Source organism: Osmerus eperlanus, chromosome 1, assembly GCF_963692335.1.
Source record: "Osmerus eperlanus chromosome 1, fOsmEpe2.1, whole genome shotgun sequence".
NCBI lineage: Eukaryota > Metazoa > Chordata > Actinopteri > Osmeriformes > Osmeridae > Osmerus > Osmerus eperlanus.
The window spans coordinates 18,713,529-18,733,158 of NC_085018.1; the positions used below are offsets into that span (position 1 = coordinate 18,713,529).

The following is a 19,630-nucleotide window of genomic DNA, read 5'->3' on the forward strand; positions in this document are numbered from 1 at the left end:
TTTAGTCATTGAGCCATAAGTTCAAATGGTGTCAGCTTCATGTGTGGTCCAGAAAGCAGAATAAGTTCAATATTAGATAAGTGTTTGTGAACAATAGTTGAGTCTCAAGATATGTGTGACCCATATGCTGTTGGAGACTGGAAATATGTTTAATGTATGCCCATTCTTTACTTATCATTTGTATTTCTTATTCAATAGGCCATTAATGACTTCTATCTTGTGCCATCCTAACTGGGCATTGATGTATGACCATTATATAATATGAAGGAAAAGTATGCAATACCATCCTATTATATTTATCCAATTTTTCATTTTAGTACTCAAATGCTAATGGACGGGTTTCCCAGATTCGTTAAGAAGCTCTTAATGCTAAGAGCTTCTTAGGAGCGTTCTAAGAATGCTCTAGAACGTTCTTAGAATGCTCCTAAGAAGCTCTGGGCCGGGTTTCCCAGATTCATTAAGAAGCTCTTAACGCTAAGAGCTTCTTAGGAACGTTCTAAGAGCGCTCTAGAACGCTCTTAGAACGCTCTTAGAACGTTCCTAAGAAGCTCTTAGCGTTAAGAGCTTCTTAACGAATCTGGGAAACCCGGCCAATACCAATACATACCCAGAATTCAGCACTTTGTTCCATGTAAACACAACGTATTATTCTTATCAAAATGTCCAATAAATACCTACTTTTAGCAGAACCATCTCTTGATAGGAGAAGAGGGCTTGTTATGAGCCTGCTTATGTGCAAGATAACATTTCAGAGGTCACTATTTATCTTGTAGAATTAATGATGACTAAGGGTTCTACATTAAGTGACCAATTGACCATGGCTTAATATTGTTGGTGGTCTTGTGTACATATCAACACCTCTTTCCGGAAAGGTTATTTAATCTTTGCTGTCAGATGGACTATTAACCCCTCATTCTCCTACATCTATGTGACCTATATGATTATCTTTCAGTTTCATAAATGTCTGTCTTAGTTCAAGGCTTGTAAACACTAGCTTGGCATTGGAGGGGTGCCATTATAGAACTCCCATCACAAAGAAAACCCAGAAGATTACATTATTTATAATAATTCATGTGTATGCCATTATTGTTCCAATTTGTGTGTCAACTGAGCTTTAAAGTAACATTAAAATAAGATAGACACGTTAAACGTTCATGATGACCTTTGCTCTGGTGATAATTTGTATATGCCAATTCACCTTCCACCCGATTCTCTGTATTTTACTATTATTTTTACAAGGTATTGGTGAAATAGGACCTTAAAGCTACATTCTGACAACCCTCTATCAGTTCTTTAGGCAACAACACGACATATCTGGTCGTGCAGGCCTTCTCGGATAGTCTTTTTTGATGCAAATTCTCTGAAAAGCAGAGACATCTAAGAATTAAGGTTGTCTATGTTTACCACATGAAACATGGAAGCAAACTGATTCCGAGTACACAATATTACTTCATTGCGCACACATGACGCCTTGGAAAGGTTCCATACTACTGAGGAAAATAAATTGGGTCAGGATTTTCTCTCTCGAGCAAAGACCAGGAAGGCCCACTCAGCAAAATTGGTCTACTCCTATTGCTTGTTTGACTTCTCAAAATCTTATGCTGGTTTATGGTCAAAGGAGGCACATAAATAGTTCTAAATGCGCTCAAAAAGTACAGCCCTATGCAAAGGAAAATAGTCACAAAAAACTTTTCTAATGGGTGATATGGGTATATGGCTGTACATTAATACCTTTTGTTGAAAATGTGGTATATTTAATGATAGCACACATTAAACAAAAATTGTATTGGCGTTATCAATTATCATTCATTCATATCTCTGATATAACAGTTTATCAGCCAATAGACTCGCAACTTATTTACTCTCCACGTGCGCTCTTTTGGGTTGGTCTTACTTGAGCAAACTGATTGGACACACCTTCGAAATACTCCACGCCTACATCGCGCCAAACTCACCACGGGGCGGGGGTTACTTAAAGATAATGCTGTGATTGGCCTAGAATATGAAAATTTACAACTTTAGCCTACGGGGTTCGTGAGACTTGTACAATGATCACGAAACGTGCATTATAAAAACAGTGTCTTGATGAAAGATGAGCACCGACATCCGACAGACTTGCCTCCGACAATCAGTCTATGCTAATAGCCAAGAAGATGCTGCAGCAAGCACTGAAAGCGTCCGGTCGGTGTGCGTCTCCTCTGATAAAGTGTATGGAGAGGTGGGCTGAGATTGCAGCCGGCAAAAAGAAAACTAATGCAGACCCGGTGAAAACTTTAAGGGAGATGCCCGGACCCTCGGTCGGCAACTTTGCATGGGACCTCTTCGCCAAACGGGGATTATCTCGGCTTCACCAACTGCAGGTAAAATAGGAATTGTCAACAACAAATTCATCATATTTCCCCTTTCACGAAGTTCTGACACACAGAGGATGACTTATTTCCCAGTGTTCATGGATTGCATATAACTCGTATTAACCTAGAATGTACCGCAAGCTTAAGTACACCAGAAAGTGTGTACAATGACCAATGTCACAAGGCTTTACTTACACTGTGCTATTCAACCAAAGACAAGTACTCTGAAATGATAAGGAAAGCTCCAACCCCCATGTTCAGAATGTGTTATATTGATTGATTCATTGATTAGTTGCATTTAGTTACATAACATTGCTTCAACTAAAGGACTTTTAGATTACATTAGGTTTTTCTGCTATAGCACCACACATAAAACCAGGAGGGGTTTAAATACATTAAACCTGAAGGCTTATTTCCATTTTCTTACCTCAACAGTTGATCCCTCAACCCTTGTGCTGCCTTCGGGTCACATGACCCAAAGGTTCATAACGAACCATCGTTGTGTTTACCCAATTTTACCCAATACAAAAACAAATGAAAATAATTTTCTTTTAACCTTCGCAATGTGGGGGGTCTGAGACAGCCCAACGGTTAAAAGAAAATGCTTCACTTTGTTTTTGTATGCGGTAAAGTTGTCGCAATACGACGGTGGGTCACAATGACTGATGGGTCAGAATGACCCGAAGATAACACAAGGGTTAAGCTGTTTGTTAGTCAGTAGATTGGGTTTCCTACTTCAATGACATGTTAATTTATTTATCAATAAATACGTCAATAATAATCTTAAACATATATAAAATAATACAAACAAATAATTAATTACAAGTATACAACATTTTCAATTGGAAAAAAGAACAGGCATGTCTTTTTCCTTACTAATTAATACATTATGTTGTTTTTCTGTTTTCAGTTGGAAAGTGTGCAGCGCTATGGGCCAATGTGGAAGGCTAGTTTTGGGCCCATCTTTACAGTGCATGTTGCTGAGCCAGGGCTCATAGAGCAGGTGTTAAGGCAGGAGGGGCAGCACCCCATGCGCTCTGACCTCTCCTCCTGGAAAGACTACAGGCAACTCAGAGGACATGGCTACGGCCTCTTGACTTCGTAAGTTGTCTCCACTCCACTGCTCCACACCTTTCTTCTACTCATCAATTCTTTCCCTGTCTGGGTCTGTCAGTGCCAAATGGTGAAGATTTTACAAAGGCTTGAAATTGGAATTCAAACTTACGATCCTACAATTATTCATTTGCTTACTGTATGCACCAATTGGTTTTGAGTTCACATGGCTAATACATGTTTTGAGTGGTCACAGCATAAACTATGCTGTAGATTCACTTGAAAAGTGGCCAATTCCATCTTTTATTATTCAAAAGTGACTGATTCATCTAAGTCTCTTGAATTATATGTCCACACAGTGAGGGGGAGGAGTGGCAAGCAGTGCGGAGTCTCCTGGGAAAGCACATGCTGCGGCCACGGGCAGTGGAAGCTTACGATGGAACCCTGAACAACGTTGTCAGTGACCTCATTGCCAAGCTCCGTCTGCGCCGACGCCAAGATCCCAGAGGTCTTGTTACTGACATTGCAAGCGAGTTCTACCGCTTCGGCCTAGAGGGTAAGACATAACACAGTCTGGATTGAGTCCGATTGAATCTGTAGTAGCTGCGAGCGTAAACCTGATGAGACTGTTTCCTCTCACCTTCTCATCTTTATCTCTGTGTGTCTTTAGGAATTTCCTCAGTGCTGTTTGAGTCCAGGATCGGTTGCCTGGATCCTGTTGTTCCCACAGAGACAGAGCGTTTCATCCAGTCAATCAACACTATGTTTGTCATGACGCTTCTCACCATGGCGATGCCTAGTTGGTTACACCAGCTGTTCCCCAAGCCCTGGGACACCTTCTGTCAGTGCTGGGACTACATGTTCCAATTTGGTAAGATGCCATTTTGGATAGTGTCATGCATAGTCTAAATTGACTATGTTTGTACTTGCTTTGACTTTTTTTTTACTGAAATATAATTCCCACACACTTTGTTGTAAAAAGCATAGAGCGGGAGATAAACATTAACCAACGAGTGAGAAATTCCCATTAATAACTCTCGGCTTGGTGGTAGTCTGCCATAATCTGGAAAAACACACTGTTTGTTGCGGTTCACAGTCTGGTGACTGTGTCATTCAGCCTGCTTTCAGAGCGTGTTGCTGAACTGTGTTTTTGAAAATTGAATTATATATATATAGATATCAATCACCAATCAGCATGTTTCAGCATTCTCATCTACTACTCCAGTGCTGACACATATATTGCCCTTATGGTTTTATAATGCTTTTGCAGGTCAAGTCACAAGGCTATGTGGGCCACTCATTACCAATAATCTCTGTTTTAATCTGACAAGCATTCTGTTTTTTTCAGTTAATCTTTAAGGACCCCCTTGGGATCTGTCTGGATTCTTACCCTGACCCTTGACCTCTGTCCTTCCAGCTAAAGGTCATATTGACCAGCGTCTTAAGGAGGAGGCAGAAAAGCTGGCTCGAGGAGAGGAGGTGAAGGGACGCTACCTTACTTACTTCCTGTCTCGAACAGGGCTACCTATGAAGGCTATCTACAGTAACATCACAGAGCTTCTCTTGGCCGGGGTAGATACGGTAAGAAAAAGTTTGCTTTCTTGTTGCTTTCACCTAAAGATTTATTAGGTAGATTTATTAGGTAGGGACCGGGCGCTCAAGAGTGCCCGGTCCCAACACAAGCTCTTCTCCTGTCTGGCCCCCCAATGGTGGATTCAACTCCCTACCTCCATCAGGGACACTGACTGTCTCCCCACCTTCAAGAAAAGGCTCAAGACGCACTTGTTCCGGGAGTGCAACGGCACTTAAGAATGCTTAAGAATGCTTAGCTGGACCTGATGTTAGTTTCCTCCAGGATCACAATGACTCGTATTGAGAGACTTGTTGCTCTTGTTGGTTAGTTGTAACGGTTTCAAATTCTTGTACTCGCTGTGAAATATTTTACTGTTGATTGTTTTTTTCTACAGGTACACTCTTGCACTCTTGTGGGGTATTTCATGTTGTTCAATTGTAACTTGTTTAACTGCATGCTCTTATGGTTTTTCCCTTTGGCACTTATTTGGTTTTCCACAATGTATGCTTCATGTTTTGGCTGCTCGCAATGTTTGGGGCTATCTCGTTGTTATGATCAGTGACCTATGCTCTTTTGTAAAGCTCTCTCTTGGAAGTTGCTTTGGATAAAAGCGTCTGCTAAATGCATAAATGTAAATTAAACCATTTCATCAGTCTTCAGTGCCCACCTTTTACAAATCTCTTTTTTTACAGTTAATTACAGTAAAAAATAAAATATAATAGTAAGTTAATTACATTGCCCCTCATACTTTTTATCTTTACATCATCATAAGCAGGAATCTTCACAGTTAGGTAATCTGCAGCTTTCCTGGGGAGGAGATATTACAGGAATGACCCCTGACCTACTGTTCTGCTGTGCCCATGTGTCTGTCATTGTGTCCTCAGATCTCCAGCAGCATGTCATGGTCACTGTATGAGCTCTCCCGTCATCCTGATGTCCAGACCACTCTCAGGGAGGAGGTGCTGACTGTGCTGGCAGGTCGGAGCATACCTGGGGCTGCAGATGTGGCCCGCATGCCTCTCATGAAAGCAGTGGTCAAGGAGGTGCTAAGGTAAATATAATGACATTGAATAGATAGGTTTACATCTGAAGTTTTAATACTGAATGGTCTTTGCGTGTTAAGAAGGGGAGTCATTCACATTCAGTCCTTGTGGGTAAAGACTGTTGTGTTTGAACACAACATCAACTACAACAAAACTCATTCAGTTAATCAATCAGCCAATTCAATGATTTGTTATGTGATCATTTATTCAGACTTTATCCTGTGATTCCTGCCAATGCGAGAGTCATTACAGAGAAAGATATCCAGGTCGGCGGTTACAACATCCCTAAAAATGTAAATATTTATCTAATGTCAAATACTATTCTCCTATAACATGTGTATCATGTTCAGTTCACCATTGCATAAAATATGCTATTTGGATGATTAATTTCCCATCAAGGAATAACATATACATTGGAATTAGCCTTAAATTGATATATCAGTGATTTCATGACTGTCTCATCTAGACACTGATCACGCTGTGCCACTTTGCAACGTCCCGGGACCCTGCAGTGTTCCCAAACCCAGATGATTTCCAACCCCAGCGCTGGCTAAACCGGGATGAGGGGCATCACCATTATGCCTCTCTGCCGTTTGGCGTGGGAAAACGCAGCTGCATTGGCCGCCGTATTGCTGAGCTTGAACTCTACCTGGCACTGGCACAGGTGAGCAGACACAACCTTCCTTAATGCCTTCATTGATTACATAAATAGTCATTTGTTTACATCCTTACTCTTCTTTTTAGATTCTGATCCAGTTTGATGTGAAGCCAGACCCAGATGGTGGTGCAGTGAAACCTATGACACGGACACTGCTGGTTCCAGAGAGCGACATCAACCTGCAGTTTATTGAGCGATGACCCATCAACTGTTGAGTTTTGTGACCGTAACCCCATTTTTCTCAGAGTCGGACAGCAGTAGAGGAAGGGGGAATTTATTGGAGCTGTGAGCATGTTGGATCACAGTACACCATGAACAATGTAGCTCGGACCAGAGCACAACTACAGCCCCCTCTGCCAGAAGACAAGGTCCACGGCTCTCCAGATGCAGGGTTCAGACACAAGGCCCAGGCCTGATTTAAGACTAAGTTGATTCAGCGTAAAGCAGCAGATATTGAATGAAATGTAGAAATGTATTTCCATGCAACATTAAGTTCTTAACATGCAAGCAATGTACTTTTATGCTCTGGTTTCTACAACGGTGAATTATAGTATTTATCTCTGAGTAGTAGGTCAATTTTTAATTAGCAGTACTGAATGGACACTTTTTTGCACAAATAGACTAGAAGTAAAGGCACGTATGTCTTGAAACTTTACAGGTCAAAATGCATACAACTTTAAACTTGAAAATGCATCAAGATAAAATACTGGCCATGACATTGGAAGGTATTTGTCCTACTATATGGTTATGTTGTTTTCTTCTCGGTTAAGTTGAAGCCCTTATTTTCTATTTAGACTTTTTAAATATAGTAAATCATTCCTTAGCTGAAAATCAGTCCAAAGCATGCATGAACAAGTGTTATCTAAATAGCAGATGTTATCATAGCTCATTGTGTCCTTAAAGATTACCTATATCATGGTCAAAAGGTGCATGAAAGGTGCTTTGCAAGAAAGGCAGCTAGTAAGAATATCCCTTGCTGGTTATGCTTACTGTTCTCATATGTGTTTAACCTGTGTTACTGTTAGTTTAGTTTTTTATGAAAATTATGAATTTATATATGAAATGTGCTCATGTTTATTTGTGAATTGTTCTGTCTGTATGATAAAATCTTCAAATTGTCTGTTACAGTACATTTCTTTATCCTTGTTCTTTATTCTTGTTCATTTACATTTTGAGATCACAGATAAACCTTTTTCACATCTACACTAGGTCTTCTAACCGATTTCTAGTTGCAGTTGACCTTCATATGGACCAATATTTAGACATGCAGTCTGGTGATTCTGAGAAACACACTACTGAGTATCACTGTACTCATGGACAAGTCCATGGGGACGTCGTGCTACAGTGCATCTGTTTAGGTCAATAGCTTGCAACACCAAACTGCTCCATAACCATCTTAAATTCTGTCACAATTGACCCACATTGGTTTTTACAAATGTTAGGACTGACAAGAGTTATGCAGTTGGTAATTCACACAACTAATGCATTTCAAGACAATATTAATTTCAAAATTTCAATTCGACTTTTTTAGTATAGTAGTATATAGATAATAAAATAATTTTATAATAAATTTGGCATTAAGCATGCAGTACATGAACATCAAGCTAAATGTTGTTTTACTGTCACAAATTTGTTAATACAGTCTGTCCATTGCATAGTGTAAGTTAGAGTAAGAATTATATTCTTTGATTTATATACTTACTGTAAGTCGCTCTGGATAAGAGCGTCTGCTAAATGACTAAATGTAAATGTAAATATTCGGCTGTTGTGTCATTGCTTGCTCCTTTTCACCACTATATGGATTAACTCTGCAGGATATGTGCTAGACAGCAGTTGGGAGGCAGGGCTGGAACTGATCAAAAATGTTAACAGTGAGCCAGAGAGGGTACAATTTTGGAGGAAATTGTAAGGTGTTGCCTTTTAAATTGGTATTACTATATCACCTCCAAACCTATTGTTTAAACTAATATCAAACATTCAGACATTTGGAGAAAACACTATGTATGTACTTCTAGAATCTAGAAGATCCTCTGACCTGGTTTAACATATCTGTAAATCTGCGCCATCTATTGGTAAATCGGGATGCATTATTAATAAGCTGTTTGTTCTTATGCTTACTTACACATAACGTCAAGCCACTTACGACTTTTGAATCTTATCTAGTGATAGAGCCTACCAAGTAAAGTTTATACAATGAAACACATTTAACATACAATGTTATGCAGTCATCAGCAGGTGTGTTGCGCTCCAGGCCTGTCAGTGGCACTGTTTTGCGTAGCTCATCTAGCCATGGCATGTTTTACGGGGATGCGGAAGAAGATTTACGTCTGTTATTGTTGGATTCGTGCTAGCCAGCTAGCAGTAGATTCATATCGGAAATAACAGTTACGTTAGTTCATACCAGCCCAATGCACGTGGTTTGAAGCAAGTTGGCTAGTCACACCGAAAAGTGTAAGCGGGGTAAGAAAGAATGATCCATTTAGTTACTTTGTTAAATAGACGATGGTGGCTAGCCTAACCTAGCATCGTATTCTAGATAGATAGGCGACGAACCTCGACATCAAACTAGCTCTAGCCTAGCTCGTTGGCAATGAATGTGTATCTACTTGTTAGTATGCTTGGAAAACAGATAACTTGGTCTGAGTGTTAAAAATGAATAGTGTGCAAGTGTATTACTGTCTAGGGTATTTTGCCATCGTTACCAACGTCGTGACTATACTAGCTAGATACTAGGGCAGCTAACAGCGTTGGTGCTAAGATAGCCTAGCTAGACTAGCATGGCTAACTGAATTGAAAAACTGGCTTACAGTAGCTAGCCTATTCTTCACTGTAGGTTCATATAGTAACATTATTATTTCAGATGCCCATATGTAAATCGCCTCAGATAAATTAAATTAAATTTCCTGACCCCAATTGCAAAATGTACTTGCAATTGTACCATAAATTACTGAAATTGTACCATGATTGAGTAACTGGAGATCCTTTAAAATATTTGTGCATGCTGTGAACTGCCCTATTCCAATCTGTGGAATTGGAATTAGTTATTAATGTATGCTGGGACGTTCTTGTGTTATTTTATTTGAAAAGATAGAGGGGAATATCTGTGTGAACAGAAATGCAGGCAGGCGCTGCTCCTGGGATAGGTCCACAAATCGGAGCAGCTGGAACTCAGAGCCGATCAGAGGATGAGGAGTCTATGGGGGTGAAAGATGTTAAAAGAACAGCAACACAAGCCTTTGTCTGTGGTGGGGGGGGCGGAGTGCCTAAACGAAGAAGTTCCTCCAGGTTTGATTGTTAATATTTTCTGTTACTGTCACATTCTTAGACACACAAGCTTTTATCATTATGGCATACATATATACATGCCTCTCAAAGATGATAATTTTATAATACAGTACCTATATTCTGCTCTCAGGTCAATCAAGAGGAAGAAGTTTGACGATGAGTTGGTGGAGAGCAGCCTGGTTAAATCATCGACTAGAATCAAGGGCCCTCCGATTATAGAACCAATTCGCTGCTCTACGAGTGAACCCTCCTCTAATGAGAAGAGAAAGGTATGGATGAGCTTGTGAATCCATAGGGTGAATGATATGATCATAATGCGGTACAGGGCAGAGCAAGGCTAACAAAAAATGTGGCTGTATAGAGAAATAAATAATTTGTTGTTCTTTAATCTATTTAATCAGGTGTCTAAGGCCAGCGCTCTCACCCCACCACTCACCATGGTGATAACTCCCCCGGCCATTACCAAAAGGGTAAAGAAAAGCAAGCAGCCTCTAAAGATTACTAAAGACCTTGGCCGCTGGAAACCCACTGACGACCTGCTACTTATCAATGCTGTACTACAGGTGCATGGTGATGTACAAAAGGAACTTATCAGTATTCTTTCCAACTCTTTTTTTTTCACTTGCTTATTTGACTGTGGGTGTGTTTGTGAATGTATGTTAAGACTACAGACCTAACCTCTGTTCACCTCGGAGTGAAGTTCAGCTGTCGGTTCACCTTGAGGGAAATCCAAGAAAGGTGGTACGCTCTTCTCTACGACCCTGTCATCTCAAAGTAAGAAATCTTTTGACACCTGTTCCTCTGTATTGTTTTGTCTTTTTCTCTAGTTGTGTCACTTCTTTCTCTTGTCTTGCCAGTCACATTTCAATTGCTTACTCACACAGTCTACTGACTTAATTTTCAGACTGGCATGGCAGGCGATGCGACAGCTCCACCCTGAGGCCATTTCTGCAATCCAGAGCAAAGCTCTCTTCAGTCAGGCCGAGGAGGTTCTGCTGGCAAAAATTGGCTCTGTGAGTGTGACAGGATAATCTACCATGATTCAATCAAAAATAGTATATACTGAGGGCTATATCCTCACTCAAAGCAAAACCATATTTCTCATTTTAATCTTTCCTAAGCATTTGTTACAAAGTACTGCCTCATGACAAACCTTTCAATGTTTGATTGCATGTTAGTCTAAGCAATTACTGGGACTCAAGTCATTTTTTCAAGGGTTTCAAGGGTTTGGGAATGTTAAACTAACTTAATTGACAAGTAAAATATCAATTTCAGACGTACCTAAAAAGCCTTATGTCATGCTCCGAGTCTATTTCTGTTTCACTTGAAGACCAGTCAGCCCAAACTCGAGGTGTTCCAGGAGCTTCTAAGTAAACACCCTAGTGTGTTCTACCCCTCACGCACACCAAAGAGCCTGCTGGTGCACTGGCAGCTACTCAAACAGTACTACCTGCTGGAGGACCAGAGTGGTGAGTTCACACTTGCTACATTTTCTTGACTGTTTGTTTTCAGTCCTTTTAAACTGACTACCGTTCTATGATCTATTGCAGTCCAACCTCTCCCTAAAAGTGACCAGGTCCTCAACTTCTCAGATGCTGAACAGATGGTTGACGATGCAAAGCTAAAGTAAGACTTCACTCTGTAGTACTCTGCAAGTCTGTGAAATGTCATGTTCAGAGCCCTCCATTTTTCTGACATTCATGTGTGTCTCCTCACACAGGGAGAGTAGGGATGAAGTGCTGGAGCACGGTAAGTCACCTAACGGCCACTTGTCGAAATGTATGCTTGTTACATTTTTGAATCTGAGCCTTATTTTTCTTTCTCAATCCCCTCAGAGCTGATGATCTCTGATCGCCATCAGAAAAGGGAGATCAGGCAACTGGAGCAGGAGTTACCACGCTGGCAGGTCTTGGTAGACAGCATTACAGGTGAGAGCACTATGTGGAGAAGCTCAGTTTCACATAGGTGTCACAGAATGTGCTTTTTTAAGAGCTTTGTTGTGTTTGCTGTTATTTTATTTTTTAGGAATGAACTCCCCAGACTTTGACAACCAGACACTAGCAGCGCTTAGAGGACGGATGGTCCGGTATCTCATGAGGTCACGAGAGGTGAGCTGTACCCATACACATAGCATACTGTAAATGTACTTTTTAACTTCTCTGTTTTTTTGGTACATTTATTACCTAAACTCTTAAGTAAGGTGAGTGTGGTGCTGGCTTATATTTAAAACCCAATGTTTCCAGATTACTCTGGGCAGGGCCACAAAGGATAAGCAGATAGATGTAGATCTGTCACTGGAAGGGCCTGCCTGGAAAATATCGAGAAAACAAGGTGGGCACCGCCTTTTATTTATTTTTTAATTTGTGTGTGTGTGTGTGGGGGGGGGGGGGGCAGACTTCAGGAAGTTGTTGCATGCAAGTATTAGAATGACCCTAATAATTTGGCACACTTAGTTTTGTACCAAAAAACTTCTGATATTTTAAAGCATTGTATTTTTATTTTATACTACTTAAAGCTGACTGTGCACTTAATTGTCAGTGTATTTTTCCCAACAACACCAAAAAAATAACAAAATAGTTTAATATTCCAGAATTAATGCAGTGCACTGTATATAAATATTTGTTTACAGGGATCATTAAGCTGAAAAACAACGGGGACTTCTTCATTGCCAATGAAGGACGTAGACCCATCTACATAGATGGCAGACCAGTTCTGTCTGGAAACAAGTGGAAACTTAACAACAACTCAGTAGTGGAGGTGTGTGGAACGGAAATCACAAAGCCATATGACAGCTAACAATAATACCACCGGTATTGGTGAAATGATTTTGTCTTAGAATAACAAGTACATTTGTTTCTTCTTAGATTGCAGGTCTTCGCTTTGTATTCCTGATCAACCAGGAGTTGATCTCACTCATCAAAGCCGAAGCAGCCAAGATGAACCAGCAATGAGAGCCTCACTTCAGTGGAGGAAGTTAAATGCGGGACACTCGGATTTCTAGGTCCAGCATACTCTTTCATATAGACTAACAGCACACAATGGCCTTCCTGAGACACTGTGTGCCATCACGCCTCATCAGACCTGAAATTTAAAGAATCCTTATAGCCATTGCCACATCAGGGAAGATAATCAGGACACTAACATGGACGTTGAGAACAGAAACAACTTACAACTTTGGTTTACACAAGTCTTTTGGATGTGTACAGTATTTCGGTAAAACCACACATACACCCATATATATAAAAATGCTGTCAATTAGCACCGGACTGGGTAATATATATATTATTTTTTTTACCGGTTTAGATTGGGATTCAGACCAAGGTCCATTGTGCCTGTGAGATGCATTCCTTTAAGATGGTTAATTTTATCCTTGTAGGATTTTTTTTCAGATTGTACTAATGCAAGGATAAATTAGTAGATTACAACCAGAATAGATAATTGCTTGTACTGAAAGTGGAATTGTGCATTTCTGTTTGTGTTGCTTAAGCCAAATCCGTGGACAAGTTTAACCCCACTTTAATTTTGTATTACGGTGTTGAATAAAAAGTGTTTAGTTGTATACTTATTTTTCTATGTATAATTGTTTTACTGGTTTGGTTGATTTGATTCACTGGCTCGAGTATATAATTTAAATCAGTTTAAACGTTTGCCATTACAATGTGTCGCACATCGGTTATGCCGATAATGGAATTGTCTAGACGTGTGAATTGATAAAATCGGGGAGCTAAACGTTGAGTTCTAAAGATGAAATTGCACTAGCAGTTCATAAACATTTTTATGAGGGCCTTAAAACTAGTTGAGATAAGCTTATCGCAGCGGTACATTCTCCTTTTGATAACTAACGTCTGTTAGGTAGTCTAGTTTTTATGTTTGCAGCTCTTTTCTAAACTAATAGCACCATGGTTTTACTGACGTGTAAATCATTGTGGAAAACCTGTTGTGAAAATATCGGTATTTTCAAGGTAGACCACAGATCTCCTAATATATGGTGCAGACTGCTTTCAATGTGCTTGCTTTTTGTGCTGACGTAATGCACACTGAAAGGGGATTCCACACACACAGGCTAATTACGTCAGTACACACTGCAAGTTTTAAGAGTACAGGTCGATCTCTGGAATAATCCCCCATCGCAATTGAAATTATATTAGCTCTAACATTTATCAGAGGTAAGTTGTGTCACTTGTATTCTCAGTTTTGCAATTAGTACATTGATGCAGCTAGATTGCTAACAATTCATGTTTGTTAGCAGCTAGTTAGAGCTACCCATCTTGTGTATAGTATATGCTAATCCTGCTACTAGTAGGTTTGTATTTGTTTAGGGTTTGGGGAAAAGTACATTGTCTATTACACCTGCGTCGTTTCCTGACTATTTCAAGTTTAAATGGCTAGCTAACTATATTAATTGATCAGCAATCAATCCACCCTCTGCTTTTTGAGGAAGTCTTAGCGAGCTAGCTAGAGCTGTACTGTACCAGTACAGTACTAGGCAACCGAAGTCACCCCCACAAGCTTTTTTTGTAGGTAACATGATTTCAAATATGCGGATACTAGTGTAGTATTGTCAACCAACGCAACGTCAAATCTAAACTGTTGGAGAAAAAGCCAGGACATTAGAACAGTGGATATTGGGATTTGGTCCAGGAACGGTTTGTTCCCAATGTTATCTTTTATTGCATTGCAAATTGCAACACAACTTATTGTTAGCTACATAAATAATTGTGAGTGTCAATTATAGCAAATGCTATTGTCTATTTAACTGATCGTGCTTAGTATTATAGAGTTATAATTTCGTATGTTGTTGACATTTTTCTTAAAGTTAGACTGTTTCGTATGGATCTAAATTTGGATCAGAAGACATGAGGCTGGGGTGTAAGTCTGTACAATACAGGTTTATGGCTATCAATAAAGTACTAATAACAGGTGATAACACCACCTTATTAGCCGGTATTTTGTCTCACGCTGATATAAACTGGCGTTGAAGGATACAGTTAGACCAAGATGCATGTGGCTACTTGTATCTACTGAAAGAAAGGATGTTTGTATAATTCTTAACTCGTGACAGGATTAGACTATTACCAGTCTCAATTATTTATGTCAAAAATTACGGCTAAAATGTGTATGGTAGCAAATAACTTCAATTTCTAGAAACTACCCTGGGTTGGCACCGGCCTTATCGTGGTTGGTCGGCATGTTTTCACTTTTGAGGTAGCCCCTGATTGGCCAGTCGAGGAGGAGTTGAAGAAGTTTGGTAACCCATTGCTCTATAGGCAGAACATTTTCATGGCAGTGAAACGTTTGATTATTGTGTCACTATGGGGAGTTCAGAATGACGTATTGAGACAGTTTTCTAAATGCTCTAATTTGCCTTTTAACAGTCGTTGAATTCAGTAGTCAGTAGCTGAAAGTCTAATAGTAGGCTAATATGTTTGAACCTCTGCGAGGGTAAATTGTAGTTTTTTCTCCAACCTAGTCTATATCTAAGACGCATATGACTCAGTGGCCTGGCTACAGATTCCATTGATTCCAGTCTCAGTGAAAGTTGATATACGTTGAGACTCAACGTATTAGGTCAGGTCAAATTCTCAAAATACACTCTCACACAGTTTAGATAGTTTGGCTACACTGTCAACATATTAGTATAAATAAGATGGAAATGAATTCAGGTGTCTTGATTACTCTAGACTAGACACACAGTTTAAATCTGTCCTTAATTAATGTGCTGCTGGAAGATGATTGGAAGTATTTGATATGCATTTGAAATGTGTTTACAGTTTAAAAAATGTTTATTTCCTCTTATTTCAGACCATCAATGCAATGCTGCTTTTCAGACAGTGTCATAGCCTTACCAGGGTTGGTCTTCGCAAGACTCAAAGGTATGTTTAACACCACAAGCACCAATGTAACTAATTAGAATTTAACTGGTCTGTTCAGATTATTTTGTTCTGTGTTTAATCAGTTGGCATATTATGTATCACTTAATGTATTATATCTCATCTGCTTTGTCCACTTGGTTGCTGTAATATAGGTTTAATGGGAAGCTTGAGTCTTGCCCAGACAAAGGTCTCTATTTACAGTAGTTAATGTGGCGACATTGTTTCTACATAATGTCCCCATAAAATACAACTGTGTGTACAGTAAGTTACCACCCACGTCTACAACTGAGAGGTTAACTACTCAAGTCGGCCTGGTTCTGGTCAAGTCAGCTTAAAAAAAAGCTTAATCATTTCTGAGCAGGAGCAAAGACACAGTAATTAAGGGTTACCTTATCTGAACTTCTGACAAAGAGATTGATTACACACAGTTTATTAGTAGGTTTTATTGCTGTAGTGACATGAAACAGATTTGCAACCCAGGAACTTCCTATTGAGCAAAACAAACAATCTTAGCATACGGTAAGAAATTATCAAAAGATAAGCAAACTACACTCAGTTTGCTTATCTTTTGACAGAAATTTCTGTCAGTCTTCTTTAGCATTGAATTTCAGAAATACCAGTCTTCACACAATTTCCCAATATGTATGAAGACTCATGACATAAGTCATTCTTTGGAGAATTGGTTACACCCATACATACTGTATGTCACATACCTCTCCAGGCTTTGACTTCATAAACACCATCTGAGCCAGCTACACTACAGAGAACAAAATAATTTGATAGTAATGGGTGGGTGGTGTTAAGGAATCAACCAATTCAACATGGTTAGACATACATAGATGTCATATTGATTCCTCTAGGTTGCAACGACCACTGGAGGCAGTCCCTCCAGTGTTGGCATGTGCAGGCAGCCTTTCTTCCCGATGGGGCAGCAGCCATGGTGGGCAGGAGTCAGGGGAGCAGTCCCAGCGTGCACATGGCCCAAACTGGAGACATGCCTTAGCAGGACTGCTAGCAGGGACAGGAGCCGTACTGGCATATGGACTCAACCACAACCAGGTGAGAGCAACTGTCAGTCAGAGCAGATGCAAATTCAGTTCTGTTGATGCCATGAGGGGGAAGCAGTCCTGTTGCAAATTAGACAACACAGGGCCAAAATAACTTATAATTGTCTTTGACCTCTGCAGGCTGAGCGTGCAGCTACCTCTACAACGATGCAGCCGATAAACCAAGATTCATCACAGCCCATTTACTCCCAGGATGAGGTCACCAAGCACCGTTCCTTGGAGGATGGTGTTTGGGTTACCTACAAGGGCAGTGTTTATGACATCACTGAGTTTGTGTCCATGCACCCTGGTGGGGACAAGATTATGCTGGCTGCAGGTGGAGATTTAGAGCCCTTCTGGGCGTTGTATGCCGTACACAGCCAGGACCACGTGTTGGAGATTCTTTCAGAGTATAAGGTTTGTTGTGTTTTCTTGTGTTATAGAAGACCCTTTCAAAATGTGTGTTTTCTTGGTCTACATGCATCTTGTTGCCACCAAACCAAAACCTTTGTTGTCTTATGAAAGGTGGGTGAGCTGAGTGCAGAGGACCGGCAGCAGCAGCAGAGCGTGGTCTCCTCAGACCCTTACTCCAGCGACCCTGCCCGCCACCCCGTCCTGCACATTAACAGCCTCAAGCCCTTCAATGCTGAGCCTCCTCCCGAGATCCTCTCTGACAGCTACATCACCCCTTCTACCATCTTCTTTAAGCGAAACCACCTCCCTGTGCCACGCGTGGACCCAGCCTCCTACCGACTTCAGGTAGAAGGGCTGCCTGGAGGTGTACTGAGTCTCTCTCTGGAGGAGCTGAAGACACGCTTTCCTAAGCACTCTGTCACCGCCACGCTGCAGTGTGCAGGCAATCGCCGCTCTGAGATGAACAAGGTCAAGCAGGTGAAAGGGCTGAACTGGGGCATTGCTGCCATCAGTAATGCTACGTGGAGTGGCGCAAAGCTAAAGGATGTGCTACGGGCTGCTGGCTATGTGTCTGAAGTAGCCAGCTGGGCTTGTCATGTGCAGTTTGAGGGGTTGGACAGCGATGTGACAGGCACCACCTATGGAGCATCCATCCCACTGAACAAGGCAATGAGTGAGGAAGGTGACGTGCTACTGGCCTATGAGATGAATGGGGAGGACCTCCCTGCTGACCATGGCTACCCTGTCAGAGTTGTGGTGCCAGGCACGGTGGGTGCTCGCAACGTGAAATGGCTGGGCAAGATTGTGGTGAGTCCGGATGAGAGCAACAGCCACTGGCAGCAGAATGACTACAAGGGTTTCTCCCCGGGCACAGACTGGGACACAGTGGACTTTAAGTCAGCCCCAGCCATTCAGGAACTTCCTATCCAATCGGCCATAACCCAACCGGCAGAGGGCACAGTGGTGGACCGTAGTGCTGAAGAGGTGACTGTGAAGGGCTATGCCTGGAGTGGAGGTGGCCGGGAGGTGGTACGGGTGGATGTGTCTCTGGACGGGGGAAAGACGTGGCAGGTGGCCCAACTGAGGACCAATGACAAGGGACAGGCCCCAGCTCCCACACCTCCTCCAGGCCAAGCCTGGGCATGGAAGCTGTGGGAGCTAACGGCCCCCCTTCCCCCTGATGCCCAGGAACTGGAAATTGTATGCAAGGCAGTGGACAACAGCTACAACATGCAGCCAGACTCTGTGGCACCCATCTGGAACCTGAGGGGTGTGCTGAGTAACGCCTGGCACAGAATTCATATTGGTATCAGAGATGATTATGAGGAAGACGACATTTAGAGATTCCAGTCTGGGTTGTGACTGGTTTAAGTCCCTGTGTCCCTGTGAGCTGCCAGTTGATCGGGACAGCTTGACAGAACCCACTGCTTTTTCTACATGTAGGTGGAAGAATAATAGTGGGATTTTCTTTGAGCAAGACATGAACTGTTAAGGTGCCTTATCTAATGATTTTAGTTATTAGTTTTAATTTAATGAAATTAGTTACTTTGGTTAAATACATTTTTTGGTGAAAAACCAAGCAAAGGTTTCCCATTGATTCACTCAAGGGATGTTGAAGTTTAGGCTTTGATGTCATAAATGCATATAATTTATTTTAATTTGATGTGGCAGTATCATCTACATAATCCTGAGAATATTACAAAAATGTATATCTAGACATAATAAGAAAAATTTGAGGACCAAAAGCATTTGGCTCAGATCATATCTGTTTTAAGATGTTATAATCTGAAGCATTTTGCATCGATGATTTCAATCTGTAGCATTCAGGTACAATCTTGTTTATGGTATTCAATAGCAAAAAGGTATTTCAAGAGCTATATTTTCAATAACTAAATCATTATTTTGCACACTATACTAAATTAACCAGTGAAACAGCTTTTTATGTGAATGTATATTCACGTATATTGAATAAACATTTTCTCCAGTTTGATTTGGGTGTTTATTATGATTTTTTCTATTGTAGAACATACATACTGCAGAATAATCTTACTGAACCACTGACCTCTAGTGGTTAGAAAATGTTTCTAGTATAGATGAAAATATGATTAAAAAACAAACTGCTGTCACACTGAGATAAATGTTATGTGCTCTTTGGTGTATTGCTTTGCTATGATTTATTTTATTGTATTCAAAGGCTTATTATGTTTTTAGTACAATCTGGTGTGTGTTGCCTCCCCCTCCCCCCTTCAACACACACAATACATCTGTTACCACTTTTCTAGTTTACTTTACAATGTAAAAAGGGAAGACCTGAAAGTTTGTTCTGCTCTCTGA

At 40.8% G+C, this 19,630-nt stretch overlaps 3 protein-coding genes across 5 annotated transcripts; all 3 read left to right on the forward strand.

Moving 5' to 3' along the window:
• Window positions 1-2,061: 2,061 nt before the first annotated feature.
• LOC134031175 (25-hydroxyvitamin D-1 alpha hydroxylase, mitochondrial) lies at window positions 2,062-7,808 on the forward strand. Its single transcript, XM_062474743.1, has 9 exons — window positions 2,062-2,360; window positions 3,262-3,452; window positions 3,764-3,960; window positions 4,075-4,275; window positions 4,822-4,985; window positions 5,862-6,028; window positions 6,232-6,313; window positions 6,487-6,684; window positions 6,765-7,808. The coding sequence occupies exons 1-9, from the start codon at window positions 2,136-2,138 to the stop codon at window positions 6,876-6,878; spliced, it is 1,539 nt and encodes a 512-aa protein (XP_062330727.1). The 5' UTR covers window positions 2,062-2,135; the 3' UTR covers window positions 6,879-7,808.
• A 1,154-nt stretch (window positions 7,809-8,962) lies between these two features.
• mcrs1 (microspherule protein 1) lies at window positions 8,963-13,522 on the forward strand. Of its 2 annotated transcripts, none has more exons than XM_062467059.1 (14): window positions 8,963-9,138; window positions 9,766-9,963; window positions 10,094-10,232; window positions 10,365-10,526; window positions 10,628-10,737; window positions 10,868-10,976; window positions 11,294-11,432; window positions 11,514-11,589; window positions 11,684-11,712; window positions 11,799-11,891; window positions 11,989-12,071; window positions 12,207-12,294; window positions 12,593-12,720; window positions 12,828-13,522. In XM_062467059.1, exons 2-14 carry the CDS (start codon window positions 9,794-9,796, stop codon window positions 12,912-12,914), a joined length of 1,413 nt encoding a protein of 470 aa, XP_062323043.1. In that variant the 5' UTR covers window positions 8,963-9,138; window positions 9,766-9,793; the 3' UTR covers window positions 12,915-13,522. The 2 variants fall into 2 exon arrangements, with proteins under 2 accessions (XP_062323043.1, XP_062323035.1); XM_062467051.1 differs by having other exon boundaries at window positions 8,963-9,129; window positions 9,770-9,963.
• Window positions 13,523-13,978: 456 nt separating this feature from the next.
• On the forward strand, window positions 13,979-19,286 carry suox (sulfite oxidase). Of its 2 annotated transcripts, none has more exons than XM_062467072.1 (5): window positions 13,979-14,129; window positions 15,766-15,836; window positions 16,697-16,895; window positions 17,024-17,299; window positions 17,408-19,286. In XM_062467072.1, exons 2-5 carry the CDS (start codon window positions 15,778-15,780, stop codon window positions 18,635-18,637), a joined length of 1,764 nt encoding a protein of 587 aa, XP_062323056.1. In that variant the 5' UTR covers window positions 13,979-14,129; window positions 15,766-15,777; the 3' UTR covers window positions 18,638-19,286. The 2 variants fall into 2 exon arrangements, with proteins under 2 accessions (XP_062323056.1, XP_062323065.1); XM_062467081.1 differs by lacking the exon at window positions 13,979-14,129 and adding an exon at window positions 14,573-14,609.
• The last annotated feature ends 344 nt before the right edge of the window (window positions 19,287-19,630 follow it).

What these genes read in the sequence shown, in the direction of transcription:
- LOC134031175 (XM_062474743.1), top strand. Translation starts at nt 2,136, where the DNA reads ATGCTAATAGCCAAGAAGATGCTGCAGCAAGCACTGAAAGCGTCCGGT. An exon ending in CTACCGCTTCGGCCTAGAGG is followed by an intron (nt 3,961 to 4,074) that starts GTAAGACATAAC and finishes GTGTGTCTTTAG; the next exon opens with GAATTTCCTCAGTGCTGTTT. An exon ending in GGACTACATGTTCCAATTTG is followed by an intron (nt 4,276 to 4,821) that starts GTAAGATGCCAT and finishes CTGTCCTTCCAG; the next exon opens with CTAAAGGTCATATTGACCAG.
- mcrs1 (XM_062467059.1), top strand. Translation starts at nt 9,794, where the DNA reads ATGCAGGCAGGCGCTGCTCCTGGGATAGGTCCACAAATCGGAGCAGCT. An exon ending in CTTGGTAGACAGCATTACAG is followed by an intron (nt 11,892 to 11,988) that starts GTGAGAGCACTA and finishes TTTATTTTTTAG; the next exon opens with GAATGAACTCCCCAGACTTT. An exon ending in GAAAATATCGAGAAAACAAG is followed by an intron (nt 12,295 to 12,592) that starts GTGGGCACCGCC and finishes ATTTGTTTACAG; the next exon opens with GGATCATTAAGCTGAAAAAC.
- suox (XM_062467072.1), top strand. Translation starts at nt 15,778, where the DNA reads ATGCTGCTTTTCAGACAGTGTCATAGCCTTACCAGGGTTGGTCTTCGC. An exon ending in ATGGACTCAACCACAACCAG is followed by an intron (nt 16,896 to 17,023) that starts GTGAGAGCAACT and finishes TGACCTCTGCAG; the next exon opens with GCTGAGCGTGCAGCTACCTC. An exon ending in AGATTCTTTCAGAGTATAAG is followed by an intron (nt 17,300 to 17,407) that starts GTTTGTTGTGTT and finishes GTCTTATGAAAG; the next exon opens with GTGGGTGAGCTGAGTGCAGA.